The 17,127-nt window shown below is 39.1% G+C and overlaps 1 protein-coding gene across 2 annotated transcripts in view; it reads right to left on the bottom strand.

Annotated features, from left to right (window-relative positions):
- Positions 1-630: 630 nt before the first annotated feature.
- The window catches only part of LOC129770376 (uncharacterized), a 411,645-nt gene continuing 395,148 nt past the window's right edge, over positions 631-17,127 (bottom strand). For both annotated transcript variants that reach the window (XM_055773168.1, XM_055773167.1), the window contains 6 exons: positions 15,268-17,127; positions 14,996-15,204; positions 14,705-14,930; positions 2,236-2,386; positions 2,052-2,171; positions 631-1,981 (listed from right to left, as the gene is read on the bottom strand). In XM_055773168.1, the coding sequence (XP_055629143.1) occupies positions 1,792-1,981; positions 2,052-2,171; positions 2,236-2,386; positions 14,705-14,930; positions 14,996-15,204; positions 15,268-17,127 (2,756 nt within the window). In that variant the 3' untranslated portion in view covers positions 631-1,791. The remainder of the gene's footprint in view (positions 1,982-2,051; positions 2,172-2,235; positions 2,387-14,704; positions 14,931-14,995; positions 15,205-15,267) is intronic.

Here is a 17,127-nt window from a genome sequence, read left to right as displayed (position 1 = left end):
GGAAAGCAGTTTTTTTTTATCGTAGTGTTTCAAGAGAACGAATATGTATCCCTTAAAGCGAAATTTCAATACAGTGGAACCCCGATTATCCTCGGAATAGTCGGGCTAGCTCACCGCGAATCACGAAAATCGCGGATAACACAACAAATGACTAAGAATGAGGTACGCACACAAAAAAAAGAACAGATATTTCAGTATGAAAACAATGTTTTATCAATACAGGAATCATTGAACTATCCATCTGTAAGATCGTGTACATCAGTAGTCAAATAATGTGAAAGTCATGACCAAAACAGAAGAACAAAAACCTACTATGGAACTGGCTTTCGCGGATAAACCGCACCGCGGATTATCCGCTCGCGGATAATGGGGGTTCTACTGTATTTATTATTAAATGGTTTTATTTAGCTTGATCGGTTTGTATGCTTGAAGGGTTGTCCCACCACTTTGACCCCCTTCCTGATGGCCGATTGATTCGTTGTGTTCATTTTTGTTCATTTTTCATTAATTAAAATAGGACAATAGGGGTACATCATCGTCAATTATGTTTTGTTTTTCAATTGGGATGTTCGAAGATAGAAAATACAGTAACACAAATGTTTTTTCAATATACTTTTTTATTTCAATAATATTTTCCATCACTACGTGATTCTTTCAATATGTGTTCGGGTATTTTTCGGTTTTCTTTTCTCAAAAATCAATAGTATTGATTCACTCGTAGATTATCAGCTTCTCTGCATGATAACGAGAAAACTAATCAATCCTGGTGATCACTATTCTAAACTCTATACATCTGTTAATATGTGTTCTACAATTATTCTGTCAAATAGAATACAGGTTACACGCTTCCAATCTTACTTAAACTCTTTTCACGAAATTTCAGTTTTGGCTTCCACTTATGTATGTTCTGTACTGTTCCTGCCTGCGTTGGATAAACCGTTGCATCTATGGAGAAAAATAATCCTGTTGACATTTCACTCGAATTCTGCACTATTACTGCGTCTACTGCCACACATAGTGAGTATGTTATGATTGCTCACTTACAATTAACTGCTGTAAGCTAAATAAACCAAAAAAATGTGATAAAAAGTATTTGCTGTTGTTTGTTTTCTTCTGTATTGCACTTTTTCGTTACTTAAATCGAATATAAAATTGCAAATATCCCGTTTCACAGTCCAATTTTGGCATTTCCTTTCACAACGTTTCTTAGTGTTCTGCTTCCCCTTCTAGATTTGGTAACACAATCGTTTACGCCTGAAACCATATTTAAGTAGTTTGTACGTAATTCGAAGAATAAAAATCCACAAATGTACGTTAATAGTTATTAATCATCAACAAAGTCGCGGTATCACAATATAATAAGTGCTGCACAAACTTATGGCCATTGAAACGTTCGCACAAAGTGGTATCTAGATTCTAAGTTCACTTCAAACAATCTCTTCTGTACAATTTTCTCTTTCGTGAAACGAAATTTAATGTTTATTGTCACAAGTTAAAAGAAAACAAAAACTGGAAAGAAAATTGAAAATACGCAGGTCGAAAGGAACGTAACACAGTTCTAGCTTCTTGCTTATCTCGGTGCATCCCAATGACAGTTGAAATTCTACGCTATCCATAGAATTCACAGAAAATGCTGCAATATTAGTGTATTCTGCTCTGTTAGGTATCTCTTCCGCTAATTGCTACTTTCTAAACTTTGTGAACTGCGGCTGCACCACAAGCAAAACTACTGATGATGACTGTTTTTTGTTTGGGTTTGTTTTTGATTCATCGACAAATATGCCTGCTCTCTTAGAGAATCTGCGCAATGACCGGTTCCAGAAGGCACATATGCTCAGCACCACGCACCGGCAGCCGATTCAAACAGAAGTGTCTTATCATATCCGGTATCGTCGGGAAGGGTCGGCTGAACTGTCCGAGAATGAATTGACCCGTTTCTTGATCGCGCTGTATTCGCATGTGCATGAAGCCTTTGGCACTCCTGAAACAACAAGTTCAAAGGTTGGTAGTTGGGCTTAGGGAAAAGGTTTTCTAAGAAAACAGATACTTACTTCAACGTGAGAGAATAGTCCTGTCTAGTTGATTCACTGTTGCGTACCAAAAAGCTACCTTCTCCCAATGGCCGCAGGATTTTTTCGGCATCTATTCGACTGATTGATCCGTGGTACCAGCTGGGTGAGTAAGAATATTTTATTAGTACTGACGTATGGGAAACATGTCTAACAAAATGCATACCCTTGTCTGTCTAGTGGAATGGAAGCATCGATGAGATCGATGTTTGATCGAGCTGCATTGAAATTGAGCCCCAGATCAAGCGTTCCAAACTTCTTCGCTGGCTTGACACTGCATTCGTTCAAATTCAATGTGAGACTTTGTTTGAAAAACCCTGAAATTGTTGATGAGAACATGAGTTGGTTGGTTATATTGGTAGTATGATCTTAGACTCTAGCTATAATTGAATCGCAGATGACTGGTGTTTACCTACAATGAGGTTTAATATCACCGAAATGTTTTATCGGGTGAATTGTAAAGCATATATGCTCCAAGAAACAAAGCGTCAATGCTAATGGTTTATAGTGCCATTCCATATTTAAGAAAAAAAAATCGTAATAACATAATCATCCACAACGATTATCACAACGTGCTTCGAGTTTCGCCCATTGAAGCGCACAAAATCAAACATAAGCAATTGTGCACCATTTGTACACACTGTAAATACGTTGTGTCTGATTAATTCATTACTTATTCCACACATGTTGATAAGCCCCTCCTTCCTCTCTAACATCGCGACGACCCTAAACCGTGGAAAACGTGTTTTCCATACCATCGAATGTGAATCGTTCATGGGACACCGCATGTGTCAATGAGCCACGTATTAAACATTGGCTACTGCTTGTTCGAGCAGCTCCGTTATTACTAGTTGTTAGCATCTGTGGGGGTGGAAAACTCACAAAAAAGAATTGAATGAGACAAGAAAAAAATCCATTGGAAATCAACTTGTTTGCTTCTCTACCCTCGAAGGTTGGAAAAAAAATGGTAGCGTTAGTTGTTTATACATGTTTGCGGAGTAATCTCTCTTCAAGAGAGAACTGTGGTACATTGTTCGGTTGCTTGGAGACAAATTGGTCATATTTAACAATATAATATTTCTACAAATAAAAAATAAAGTGCAACTTATGAAAATTTGAGCGATTTTTAAATGACTCATAACTTTTTGAAAAATGAAGACATTGAGTGGACACCACTCTTTTAGTTTAGCTACAAATTTTTTAGTGTAGGTTTTTTTGTGACGCGGAGTAATTTTTGTAACGATTCATCTGATACTAAATTATCGGTCCAAAAATTATGGAAGTGATTGAAATCAAAAAGTGAATCAAAAGTCTTCACTTGTCCTATAAACTAGAGATATTAGTTAACCACTGTCCGTATAATTGATTACGTCACACATCAAGTGATTTCACTACTCTGTTGAGCGTTCTAGCACCTTATGTTATGCAAGTACACCACGAGTGAGACTCGATGTTGTACGCGAAAGGGTTAATGGGACCTTCATCAGCTTTGCCGGAAAATGTAGCTCCTCCTTTTACATTAAGTTAATGTTACATTTCAAACCGAAATAAGCGACTGAGACTTACTGATACATTTTACTCATGTCTTTGGGTTTGTTTGATTATATGTGTAAAAAAAAATATCGGCAAGAAAAAAACGATTTTTTTCTTTAGAATTTCTATCGACTGAAAACATAAATAGAATCGATTAACATAATTATTAACCATCATTTGTTTTCCAGAACGCTTCAGTACGGCGATTTACAATACAATATTAGGAAAAAGCTATCCATTATTTTCTGGCTGGCTTTAGTGATCAATATGGCTAAGGCTCGCTGTAAAGGTGACATTTCACAGTTAAAAAAATCATTTGCTGTTTTTTGTTTGTTCCATTGAGTTGTGAGTACCAGGGTGAGAAAATTCGGTACATTTCACACTTTTTCTTTTATAAAGGCGAAAATGCAAGCCAGGTCGCTGAAATTGAGAATGGTGTTTATGGTGTCGATACTGCAATAAAATTTGATTTTGCAATTGAATTTGAATTTGAATGAATTTGCAATTTGATTTATTTTAAAAACTTTTTAAATTATTTTTAATTTTTATTTCAAACTTTCTTTTAATTTTTTTAGTGCTAAATTCAGATCTCTACTATCAACAAATGGACCGTTTGAAGCTAGCGATTGACCAGAAACGTCCAGAATTGGCCAACAGAAGAGGAGCTGTGTTCCATCAAGACAACGCAAGGCCACACAATTCCGACAGCTTGATTGGGATATTTTAATGCATCCACCACATAGTCTGGAGCTGGCACCAAGCGATTGCCACCTTTTCCTCGCATTGCAAAATTTCCAGAGTGATAAGAAATTAGGATCAAGAGAATATTGTAAAAATCTTTTGCTTGAGTTTTTCTCCAATAAGGGTCAAAACTTCTATGATAAAGACATTATAAAGTTACCTTTAGAATGGCAACAAATTTTACATCAAAACGGTGCCCAAATCGGACAATCCGAAGCAATTAAAAAAAGTTTTGAATTTCACCCAAAAATAATGGATAACTCATTACCCAACCTTCTTAACATAGTATTACTTGCGTCATTTTTTATTAGTACTTAGTTGAGATTTCCATGCCAAATAACACGCCTTGAATGCATTCTGAGTGGCAAGCTCTAGAATACACGTGACCACAGTGCAAGTCGGAGGAAATTTCTCTAACGAAAAATTTCCCCCGACCAGAACGAGAATCGAACCCGAACCCCCGGCATGGCAGTGTGACGTTAACCACTCGGCCACGGGACCACACTCCCCATCCTAATATATTCAATTAAATGAAAAATATTCTGCTTGTATTTGATTATAAATATTCCAAGGAATTACAATCGAGGGTAGCAGCATGGGTAGTTATCATGTCTTCAAAACATGAATAAACCCTGTACAAGTTCAAACTATTTCTTAAGGGGGTATTCTAGTGTAGAGACACGAACTCCGGACGTTTTTTCGAGCTCCGTAAAAATAAAACAAACGATATTTTTAGTATCCATTATATCATTATTTGTTCATCTCTCTTTTAACAATAAACAAAAATTGAACGGAGAAATAATATTCATAACTATAATAGTTAAGAGGTGTTGAGGTGAGAGGGTTAAAAAAAAGTTGTGTCATGACGTACACGACTCCAGCCTTTCTGGTTATCTAAAACAAAAAATCAAACAGATTCTGAATCAGTAAAGATGCTGCAATTACTGGAGCAATGCGACATACACCCTCAAAGGCATTGGAGGCTATCCTTCACCTGGTACCTTTGAACCAATATGTTCAGCTTGAGGCTAAAAAAAGCGCTTTAAAGCTTAAAAGATGGAAAAAAAATACTAGACGGGGACAAAACTGATCACTTGAGCATCTTGATTCTTTTACCCATTGGACCAGCCTCAGAGATGAACAATGATTGGATGAACCTAGGACCAATTATGACATTCCATACAGAGTGATCGAACATTCTCGCTCAGTATGGGATGAAGGTGGCCCCATCGTTCGTAATGGTTCAATCATATTCTAACCTAATGGGTCGAAAATGGGAATCAGAACAGGTGCTGGAGTGTATGGTCCCAGAACAAAAATCTCTGTGGCTATGGGAAATTGGCCAACAGTTTTTCAGGCAGAAATAGCTGCAATAATAGAATGTCTAAATGTCTGCCTCAAAAAAAAGTATAGACATGCTAACATCTGCATATTCTCTGACAGTCAAGCGGCACTTAAAGCTCTAAATGCCTTCAAGTGCTCTTCAAAAATTGTCTGGGAATGCATTTCCCTTTTACGGCAATTAAGTCAGATAAGTTCGGTACAATTGTACTGGATTCCTGGCCATTGTGGTATAAAGATCAACGAGCGAGCAGATGAACTTGCCAGGAACGGCTCAAAATCACCATTCGCTGGTCCAGAACCGTTCTGTGGACTCTCCGACTGTGTGTTGAAAGCGAGCTGAAAAAATGGGAAGACCGGAAAGTGACAGCCAATTGGATGGTTGCAAAACTTAAACAGGCGAAAAAACTAGAAGCGGGTTATATCTGTGATATAACCGCAAGGTAGACTACCGTTGGCTCGGTAATCTTTTTTTTTTGACGTAGGACTACGTCTAACCGGAAGATATAGGGGGTGAAATGGAAATCTAGGCACTGAACAAGTAGGAAAAAATGCAAGATTTGGAACGCTTATAACTCGAGCATTTCTCAATAGATCGCAAAGGTTTTTGCATCAATTGATAGGAAATATATCTACGCATCTATCATAACGAATAACATTTCATTTTTCTTGAGATAAATAATTGAATAATTGTGAAATATCAAGTATTGTAAAAATGCACTATGTGCCCATTTTTGATTGGTCCATTTTGTGCTCCTCAAATCGTACCGACCAAAACGGGCAACCAGAGCAGCAGCGAAATAGAATGAAGCACGATTGGAAAGGAAAAAGAAAAAAATTAACGAAACATTGGTCGCAGTCTCACACATGCGTAATTCTCTACCAGCCAGTCAGCTTAAAAATCCCCGCTCCGCTGCCGTAACGATCATTCTCATTCAAATCGTACACCACATCGTTTCGCATCACAACACATCAACAAACCAACCCAAGCAGCCATGTCTGGACATGGTAAAGGAGGAAAATGAAGGGAAAGGCAAAATCCCGCTCGAACCGTGTTGATCTGGAGTTCCCCGCAAGGGTAGCTAGGCCGAGCGCGTTAGTACCAGTGCACCAGTCCACCTAGCCGGCGTTATATAGTTTCGGCCGCCGAAGTGATCGAGTTAGCTGGCAAAGCTGCTCTCGACGATAAGAAAACCCGCAATCGGAACAGAACACATTCGGTTCGGTGGACATCAAGACAACAGGCAGTTGCAGCGAGTGGCGAGTGGCAAACGCAATCGCAAAACGGCATCAGGTAGCAGAAGAAAAAAGTTTGTTCTTTATACAAACTGCTTTGGTGGCAAATCCAGATCAAGGCGGCATCGAGGGCGTTCGAAATGGTTTTTTTCAAAACCACGAGTACTAAGTTTTCTAAATTGGAACCATTCCATAAAACAAGGCGCTTTTCAGGGCCATTAATCCTTCCAAAAAAGAGTTTAGGAAATACAGTTCAATGCTTTCTAAAACATTATCCAAAATAATAATAAAACACAAATTGAATGTTTCATAATTTGTTTGCAAGGATCTGATGAGTATGTGAATTTGGCAGTTGTTCTGAGCTTATTGATAGTTGGGGATTTTCCTGATTATTCAATTTTCACCAATTCTTAAATTGTTTCCAGATTGAAAGTACAGTAATTTACAATTAGTTCGACATTTAGCTAATTGGACGGTAATTGGATGTAATGCGACTTATTTAGTTGGACATTTTTGTAAACATAGAGATCCAAATTATGACCCCACATCGAAAGTCGACACTGTACCACTGTCATCGCAAATGTTCAATTACAGGTTAAAATCGGTTAAATTCCAATGCGACACTGACTGGTGCTTCGGCACGTCGCATTGAATGTAATTTACTGTACAACATGTCACAAAGCTGAATGGGAAGAAATTTTCCAACTGTGAAAGCTGTGGCGAGTGGCAACAAATCGCTAAACAGGAAGGTTTAGCCGAACAAGATGGGAATATCAAGTGATAACAAAATAATAAACTCTTTAGATTGAAGATAATTTTGTGATCCTGAAAAGGACCCTTTTTAGCCTGCATGTGAATCCAACGAGCGAAAAAATCGTAATGAATGTATTTTTTTTGCCATCGCTCCCTTTTAACGGTCATTCGTTCGTCTCGTTGGACTCGCCCCTCTGGCTGAGTCTGCCGATTTGTCTCTATCCTGTGAGTGTGTACCGCTAGAGTATAAAACACGCGGACCCCAAAAAAATATCTTATTTTCTTTCAAACCGTAAACCCGTGTGGTTGTACGGCATCGGCATCGTGGAAGTAACAAAGGAGGACAAGTTAAGGGAAAGGCAAAGTCTCACTCTAACCGTGCAGGTCTCCAGTTCCCTGTTGGTCGCATTCACTGATTGCTCCGCAAGGGTAACTAGGCCGAACGGATTGGTCCCGGAGCACCAATATACCTAACAGGGATTATAGAGTTTCGGCCGTCGGAGTGCTCGAGTTGGCTTGCAAAGCTGCTCACGACAATCAAAAAACCCGCATCAAGAACAGAGCAGCTTCGGTTCGGCGCTCATCAAGGCAACAATTAGTTTCAGTGAGTGGCAAAGTGTTTCTCCGGCACGTCGCATTAAATGTAATTTACTGAACAATATGTCACAAGCTGGATGGGAAGAAATTTTCCAACTGTGAAAGCTGTGGCGAGTGGCAAACACAATACCTAAACAGGAAGGTTTAACCGAACAAGATGGGAATATCGAGTGATAACAAAAACACAACACCAAAGGTTCTTTTCAGAACCATCAACATATTCATAAAGAGTAAACAGTAAACTAATCCATTTTTCAGGTAGATAGTTAGGTATTCACGTAGGAGAAGAAAATAAAACAATATATTTAAAATATATATTTAACAAAAGCTGTCCCCTTTGTATAGTCCTACGTCACTCCGGTTATGTCCCCGACATTACCCACCCGTATTTTTTTTTATCCCATTTATTTATTTATCAGGCTCATTAGCATTTTATCTGTAACATAGCCGGGTTTTTATCGTGTAAATGTACATATGTTTATGTTTCTATAAATTGTAAATTACATAGTAGTTAGTAGTAGCCATTTGGGCGTTAAGTTTTCTGTTCCATTACATTATGGTGAATTACACAGTAGTAGCCATTTAGGCGTAAGGGTATTATTTCAGTTCTTCCATTGTTCAAGCGAACCGGACAGCGGAGACAGTTGATATTGATCATTGTTGGGTTATTTATAGAACAGCAGCCCGTTAAGTTAAGCAAGTCAAGGGAAAGGCAAAGTCTCACTCGAACCGTGCAGGTCTCCAGTTCTCTGTTGGTCGCATTCACTGATTGCTCCGCAAGGGTAACTAGGCCGAACGGATTGATGCCGGAGCACCAGTATACCTAACAGCGATTATAGAGTTTCGGCCGTCGGAGTGCTCGAGTTGGCTTGCAAAGCTGCTCACGACAATCAGAAAACCCGCATCAAGAACAGAGCAGCTTCGGTTCGGCGCTCATCAAGGCAACAATTAGTTTCAGTGAGTGGCAAAGTGCTTCTCCGGCACGTCGCATTAAATGTAATTTACTGAACAATATGTCACAAGCTGGATAGGAAGAAATTTTCCAACTGTGAAAGCTGTGGAGAGTGGCAAACGTAATAGCTAAACAGGAAGGTTTAACCGAACAAGATGGGAATATCGAGTGATAACAAAAACACAACACCAAAGGTTCTTTTCAACCCTCAACATATTCATAAAGAGTAAACAGTAAACTAATCCATTTTTCAGGTAGATAGGTAGGTATTCACGTAGGAGAAGAAAATAAAACAATATATTTAAAATATATATTTAACAAAAGCTGTCCCCTTTGTATAGTCCTACGTCACTCCGGTTATGTCCCCGACATTACCCACCCGTCTTTTTTAAATTGCATCTGAATCAATTCTTAATGCATGAATGAATGAATATTTTGAAAGATTTCTGAAAATTTTTCTTGTCAGTGTGTGGGCGGATGAATATAAGTATGGAATTGTTATTAACATAAAATTCAACTCTTTCAAACTTGTTGGTGGTCCCGAAACGAACCGATGGAATTAGAGTGGCCTTGTAAAACCAACTGAAGATGTTTGATACATGATTCATTTTTGTTTTCGTGAGAATAACACAAGATTTTTCATGATCACTCCATGCGCAGAATAGAAACTGAGGGCGCCACTCCACGGTGAAAACGATATAAAGTCTATATAATCTTGCATAAATTCATTTCGTTTTTATCGTGATGTGGCAATTTTTCATGACTGTTCAAATGCGAACGCAGAACAGTAACTGATAACTGATTGCATCACGGGAACACCAGATCGAGTGTGTAAATGGGTGCGAATATTCCTTCGCTCGGACGCATTCACACGCAAACAAATTTTCATGACTGTTTCATGCGAAAGCAGAACAGAAACTGATGCGAGTAAAAGCACTAACACCTTGCATGTGTCCGCTATGGTTTCCCAAACACTAATGCAAGCGAGCAAAACAAATCACAACTTGCATGTATTCGCTATGACGGTTTCTTCAGGTGCCTAGAATTTGTGTCCGTGTTCGGGAACACATTGCGATCACCAATCATCATCAATGAGCAATGATGATTTCAATAGCTTGCTTTCAAAGCAATTTTTAAGCTATTGAATCGATTTTTTGGACCAATAAGTGACAATCATATAATTCTTTGACACTTTATCTTTCGGATGAAGTGATTATTATACCACTTTATTCAGCCGGTAAAGTGGTATTAACGTTCCAAACCTTGCACTCCAGCGTCACTCTCTCGTTTTCGAAACATTGAACACCCACCCCGATACAGAAATGAAAGACGTAGTCCTACGTCAAAATTTATTACGCCGAGTATTAAAATTACTCAACAGCTGCTGGTCTTGTAACAGGACACTGCCCGAGTAAATACCATCTTAAGAACATAGGTTTAGCACAAGATGATATTTATTCCTGATTGGTACCTATCACGCTATAACTTTCAGTCTACTCCTTCATCAATAAGTAGTAGATAAGCTTAAAATGTAGTATGAAAAAGGGGAATACCACAATAGTTCAAAATAATGGACGCAGTGGTTTACACCCAACAGGGAAAAAAAGATTTTGAAAAAAAAATGTGTTTCCCAATTTTTTTAAAATAGTAAACTTTAAAAGATGTTATTTTTCAGAGATTTATGTGATAGAGAGATGCCTGCAGACTGTATCCATATAAATTTGACATGAATGGGTTCAGTAGAACTTGAGATATCGTGTACGCCAGTTTGAAAAAAACTAGTTTCGAGAAAAACGCGTTTAATGTTCACTGTAATGGCTCTAACTCGGTAAATAATAGAATTTTCGATACGTCCTTTCTAGGGTATATTCTTGAATGCCTCAACTACAGAAATATGATGGAAAAAATGATTTTTTGCTCAAATTTCTAGACTAGAATACTGCCTTAAGGGAAAAAACAAATTGAAACTATTTATAAATTTTTGGGGAATTGTGTATGTGATACGACCGCTTTTTTATGTAGGGCTACTAAATTTGATTGATTCGCTCATTAATCAATTCAGATAGTATTTTAGAATTCTTCGAAATTTTAGAAATAACTTTTAGTTGGAACTATTGGTGACCCTGAGGACCGTCGATAGAATTTGTTTTTGGATTTGTAGAATCAATTGAACTTGAACATGATTCATTCTTTCCCTCATGAGAAGAATACGACGAGCCCGAGAATAGTGAGCAAGTATCGCAAACGTTATTCTTTTTCTAGGTGTTAACAGTTTGGTTGAAAAGTTTATAACGTAACACAGTAAAACTTTTTTTTTTTGGCAAAATACAATTAATTCAATTAATTGCCTTCGAGGGCGATACAGCGATTATAGCGTTCTTTCAACTTTTTGATACCATTTTTCTAGTACTCTTTCAGTTTTTTTCCTAAATAGGCCCCAGTTTCGGTAATCACTTTATCATCTTTCTTAAATTTCTTACCAGCGAGCATTCTGTTCAGGTCTGCGAACAGAAAATAGTCGTTGGGGGCTAGATCTGGAGAACACAGTGGATGCGGAAGCAATTCGAAGCCCAATTCTTGCAATTTTGTCATCGTTTTCATTGATTTGTGTTTTTTCTATTTTTTCACAATAACAAATGTTGCTTCACTCTCAATGCTGTAACTCACGAACCAATCGACCGATTGCTGTCAAATTTTGGTGCTTTATGATGGTCAAGTAGATTTTTGCGAGAGGCTAGACGTCTACCTTATGAACTTTTCAGCCGAACTGTTATAGCTATAACAGTTATTACTGCGCTCTTTTCCAGTTGACATATACAAGATCATATTCGAATATATGTTTGTATTTCCAGCTGCCTAATAATTCATTAAGGGATGGGGGTCGCGATGTACTTTTCGTTTCTCTTCGGGCTCGGAAAGATCGATCGGAAAAAGTTTTCAAGCACTCCTAAATTCACACGAAAAAAAATAGGTTTTGCGTTTGCGTCTGAAGAAAAATATAGGAGGTTAAGTCTGTAACACGACCGCATATCCGACGTAGCACTATGAAATTATATTATTTAATCCACTTGTTTATCAATTTGGGTATTATTTCAGAATGAATCAAAAGTTTTGAAATAAATCTTCAGTAGAAAATATTAGTGGTATGGAATGAGTCGTGGTTTAGTAGAGTTTTTCCCCTGCTTTCATAGCTATAAAAGTAACTGTTCCAGTTGAAATACGCACGTCCACGGCACATCAAATAAGTCATTTTGCCTTTTACTGGTCGTTAACATTCTTGATGTTTATAAGCTACCCAAAAATGTAAAGGTAATAAATAAAAAAAAACCGTTTTTATAGATGTATGCATCAATTGATAGGGAATATTTCTACGCATCTATCGCAATTAATAAAATGTTATTTTTCATTAGATAAACTATTGAATAACTGTAAAATGTTAACGTTATCTAAACACCCTAACTGCCTCGTTCTGATTGGCCCGATTTACGGTTTCCCCAACACCGCCATCATAATCAAGCAGCCTTGGGGAAATCGGCATTGCAAATACATGGAGGTATGGGGCCTTTTGTTCTCACTGAAATGTGTTCCCTAACACATACTTCAAAACCATGCAGTGTTGGAGAAATCGGCATTGCAAATACATGCAAATCGGGGGTATTTTTGTTCCGACTGAAATGTGTTTCCCCAACACAGACTTCAAAACCAAGGTGTCTGGGTAAATGGGCTTTGCAAATAAATGCAAACTGCGAGTGCTTTTGCAATCACTTGTCTTCGTGCAGACTAGAATATTGTTGCAAGGCGGGGGTACTTCTGCACTCGTATGTTTTTTTTGCGCCCCAAAAAGTGTTCTCCTAACACAGATTAAAAAAGCGGGTACGATCACAACGCTTTGGCTCGGTTATTCAAGATTGTACTGAAGGATATGCCTTCATATCTTCTGATCACTGAATTTCTACGCATACCATTTTATGATTAGGCAACATGTTGATAACCATTTGTTGCGACAACGCCTATTGATTAAACAATATGCGTTCGACGTACATGTCAAAATCATGTCAAACTGAGTGCCTGAAGTTCACCAATTCAAGCAAATTCGCGGTTCAAGAAGTACGTACACTTGAGAGATGCGAACTTCAGAGGGAAATGTAAAATAAAATAATCGTTTGATAATTCTTCCGTTCGCATATTTTCTCCAAATATACAACAAACGTAAAAGGACTGTCATTAAATTTACTTGTAATGAAGAACATAATCTATCACAATGCATGAAACATGGCATTTATTCAATCTCTTTACTCACAAAGCAAATATATTGAATTCAATTGAATTCGGAAATTGTTTCAACCAATCAACAATTTAATCAATACAAACAAAAGATTGCTAAGCTAAGGTAGTCCCACGTAAACCTTGCGGTTGTATAATAGATATAACCTACCCAATTTTTATTTTTCTAGGCTTAAAAATAGTGCAAATTACCTGAATGTAAATAATTTAGGGAAAAACTCTAGATTTCAATTTAGGCTTGAGGGAATGTTTCAGTTAAGATGACCCACGGAGGAGCTATCGTAACGGTTTCATGAATGCAAGGCTTATCAGTGAATTTTAAAAAGGCATTTGCACCGTCTACTACCTAGCAAATGTGTCAAAAGTATTCTAGTTAATGGTACTATAAACTGCTAATTGTTTCAATAAATTGAACCAATATAAATTTTTCACTACATTTTTATTTTGTGCTCAAAATTATAACATTTTCCCGTTGTTCATGCTACCTCATAGTACATATCAAAACATCGCTCACCCCGGACACTGGAAATACATTAAGCAAAACGACGGATCTGGAATGAAAAGCTTCGTCCTCCGTCTATTTGTGGTTCATTGATGTCGCACAAATGTTACCAAAAACGCAATGCTTCGCGTTTCCTACAATGAAGGGTTCACTTTTCCTGATGACCATTTAGTACAACTGGAATCATTCCTTTGTTTTCGTATTGATACCAACCTGGACATGTAGTGTCTGACCGTGAGGGGTGCGTTTTTAAATATTCCCCGTAAAAGAGAAGAGATTAATCCCACCCTCGGATGCGTAATTCCACATGCCACACGAGATGCTCGTTTGTGCTAGATGATACATAATTTATGAACGTTGGAGAACATAAATCATACAATTCAATGGATTGCAACATCTTGTTTTCCGAACATCACCAGATGCTGCTGTCAGAACAGCCATTAGTGCGAGTTACATGCTTTAATCATTGTTCTGAAATCGAACTGTTCACAATGTGTAGCGAACAGAGCGGGGAATTAATTATTGAAAGCGGAAAATGATACCCCTTCGAAAACTCCTCCCATCTGATCGGGACCCATCCGTTTCCGATTGAAATGTTAACAAAAACCGCAACGTGATACGGTTGTAAATTAGTAATGAGTCGCAACGCCGTCGACAGTTTTGTATATGCAATAAGCAATAAGCAATGATACGTACCTCCAGTAACTGCGGTTTTGTTATCTGAATCTCTCATTGATAGACTGGAGGATGCCAACGATAGTCCGCTAGATTCTGTACTTGTTTGTAAAATCATGCCAGACGACGATGGAATGGGGGTTTGGTTTTGATTCTGCGACAGTCGAAGGCGTCGTCTCAGTTTTGGCATATCAAACGGAAGATCGCCCACATCTACTGAGGTAACACTTCCAGAGGTACAAGGTTCCTATGAATAATTGAAGCATGTGATACAATCCAAATGTTGACCTGTTGTGTCAATGTTGATGTTACCTGTTGCAAATGAGCTCTTCGTCTTCTCAATTTTGGCATATCAAACGGAAGATCGTTGAGATCCTGCGGAAGAGCCTGTCTGTTAGTGTCCGATTTTTCCAAACCGAGCGACGCTCGCTGGATACCCAAGTTCATGAAATTTGACCTCGATTTCACATCCTCTCGGGAATGTAGCGATATTCCACTGTCAGATCCTTGTATTTCCGGGCCTGTTTTAAATCATCTTTGTCATTACAATATTTTTATTTTGAAACCTAATTTTGAATAATTACCAGTAATAAACAATAATGCCTTATTCGGAGCAGATCGTCTTTTGGGCCCCGTCAACTTCACAGCCTCGTTTTCATCGTTTTCTTTTTTCCCAATAGTCCCGCCGATTGTATCCTCCGGAGACTGTTTCTGCGAGCTATTTCTGTTAATATCGGAAGTTTCCGAGCCGGGTTCCTGTGAGGATTTGTCCGAAATTGGGCTCAGGATGTTCAACTTGTTATGGACCACCATTGGGACTCGCAACGGGAAGGCAATCGTTGGGCCCGAGTCAGAACTGTGTGAACTCAGCGAAGAGGAATGTCGCGAGTCCGAGCTGGAAGTACTTCGGTTTCCTTCGCTGGTGCTTGACTTGAGAGACTCCATGCTACCACCACTGCTGGATGTGGCCATACTTTCGGTGGAGGAGAAATCTCTTCCCCGTTGCTTATGGTTTCGATGGCTTCGCTTCAATTCAAGAACCCGCTCCGGCTCAAGGCATAATGTTGATCGCGGTCTGTCACTGTTTTTGGGACTGTTGTAGGAGGAATTGTTCATACTACCATCACAGCTACCAGAGGGAGGGACTTCATTGCTACGAATTGCTTGGATGTCCAACCGGAGATCCTTCAAGCGAGGATGTTGTGCAACATTGGAAGAGGGCAGATTTGGCGCACTTTTGATGCTGTTAATAAAAAAGCGCTCGTGTTTTTCGGGGAATTTCATCGGAAGTGGAGCCGTAGAGGGCGGAGAAGGCGTATATCCACGCAATGGAAGCTGAGAGGAAGACGTAGAATTTGCGTTTGTAATATTGTCGAGCTGTTTGTCGATCTGAAGCTTCTCCAGGTCTTGTGAGAGATTTACGTCTGGTGTGTTTTCAATATCAACTGTCGTTTGAACTTGAGTCGTTGACGGAGTCTTCAGAGAACTTTTGGAGCGTTTAGTGTCTCCGCGTTTGCTTCTATCACGATTTTCTTTATTTTGACTCGATACCATGTTGCTGGTGCTACTGTTATTACTTTTGCTCAACTGTATCAATACCGACTGATTGGTTACTCGGTCTACCTCATCCAAGTCGTCGTCAGACCGAGTTATCTTCGAATCGAATGCCGTCTCATAAAATTGACGCGTTCGGATGCTCGTCATATCGTCATTCACATTGGCAGAATTGTCACTCAGTGCACAATCAGCACAATCTTGTGCTCCAGGTTGGTGAACATAGAAAATACTACGTGGTCGGAAGAGTTCATCGTTGTCCTCACCAAATGCATGTGTGGCACAGGAACAAACTGCTGAGGGACCAAGCATTCGATGTGGTGGCATTGAAGGATCGACTGACGGTGTAAGGTTACAGTTTGCACGCACTATTGCCAACTGCGCATGCCAGTCTCTCCTTTTCCGACATTCAGAACAATCCGAGTCGTCCGAAGTGGTAGTGGACGGCGAATCACAGCGGATAATACGGACACCTTCCTCGGTTATCGAATACCGCTTCGGGAGGCAGACTTCTTTCTCAGCAGCTGGGGTATCAAGGCTACTGCTTTTTCTGTAACGTGCACCAAGTTCCTTCTGACGTGTGCCTACCGAAGAAGCTCTACTGCTTGCTCTTTTCGGTTCACTATGTTCCGGGTTTTGCGGCTCGGTTGTTGTTTCTTGTGATTCTTCTTGTTGAGTTTTGTTTTTGAGTAAGTCCGAGTAATAATAGGGAGACGGATTGCGTTTCGCTGTGTCTGGAACGGTGGTCTTAACAGGGCTTTGTCGAGGTGGCAAAGGATGAATCAAGTCCTCCGAGATACTATCCGGCGAATTTAGCTCCGGGATTTTACTTAATTCATCTTCCTCTTCGTCGTTATCCTCTTCCTCGGAGGTTATAGGCGCTGATGAGC

The sequence above is a fragment of the Toxorhynchites rutilus genome, chromosome 2 (genome assembly GCF_029784135.1).
Source record: "Toxorhynchites rutilus septentrionalis strain SRP chromosome 2, ASM2978413v1, whole genome shotgun sequence".
Lineage (NCBI taxonomy): Eukaryota > Metazoa > Arthropoda > Insecta > Diptera > Culicidae > Toxorhynchites > Toxorhynchites rutilus.
The sequence above is the reverse complement of the archived record's forward strand: the minus strand, read 5'-3'. Positions and strand labels throughout refer to the sequence as shown.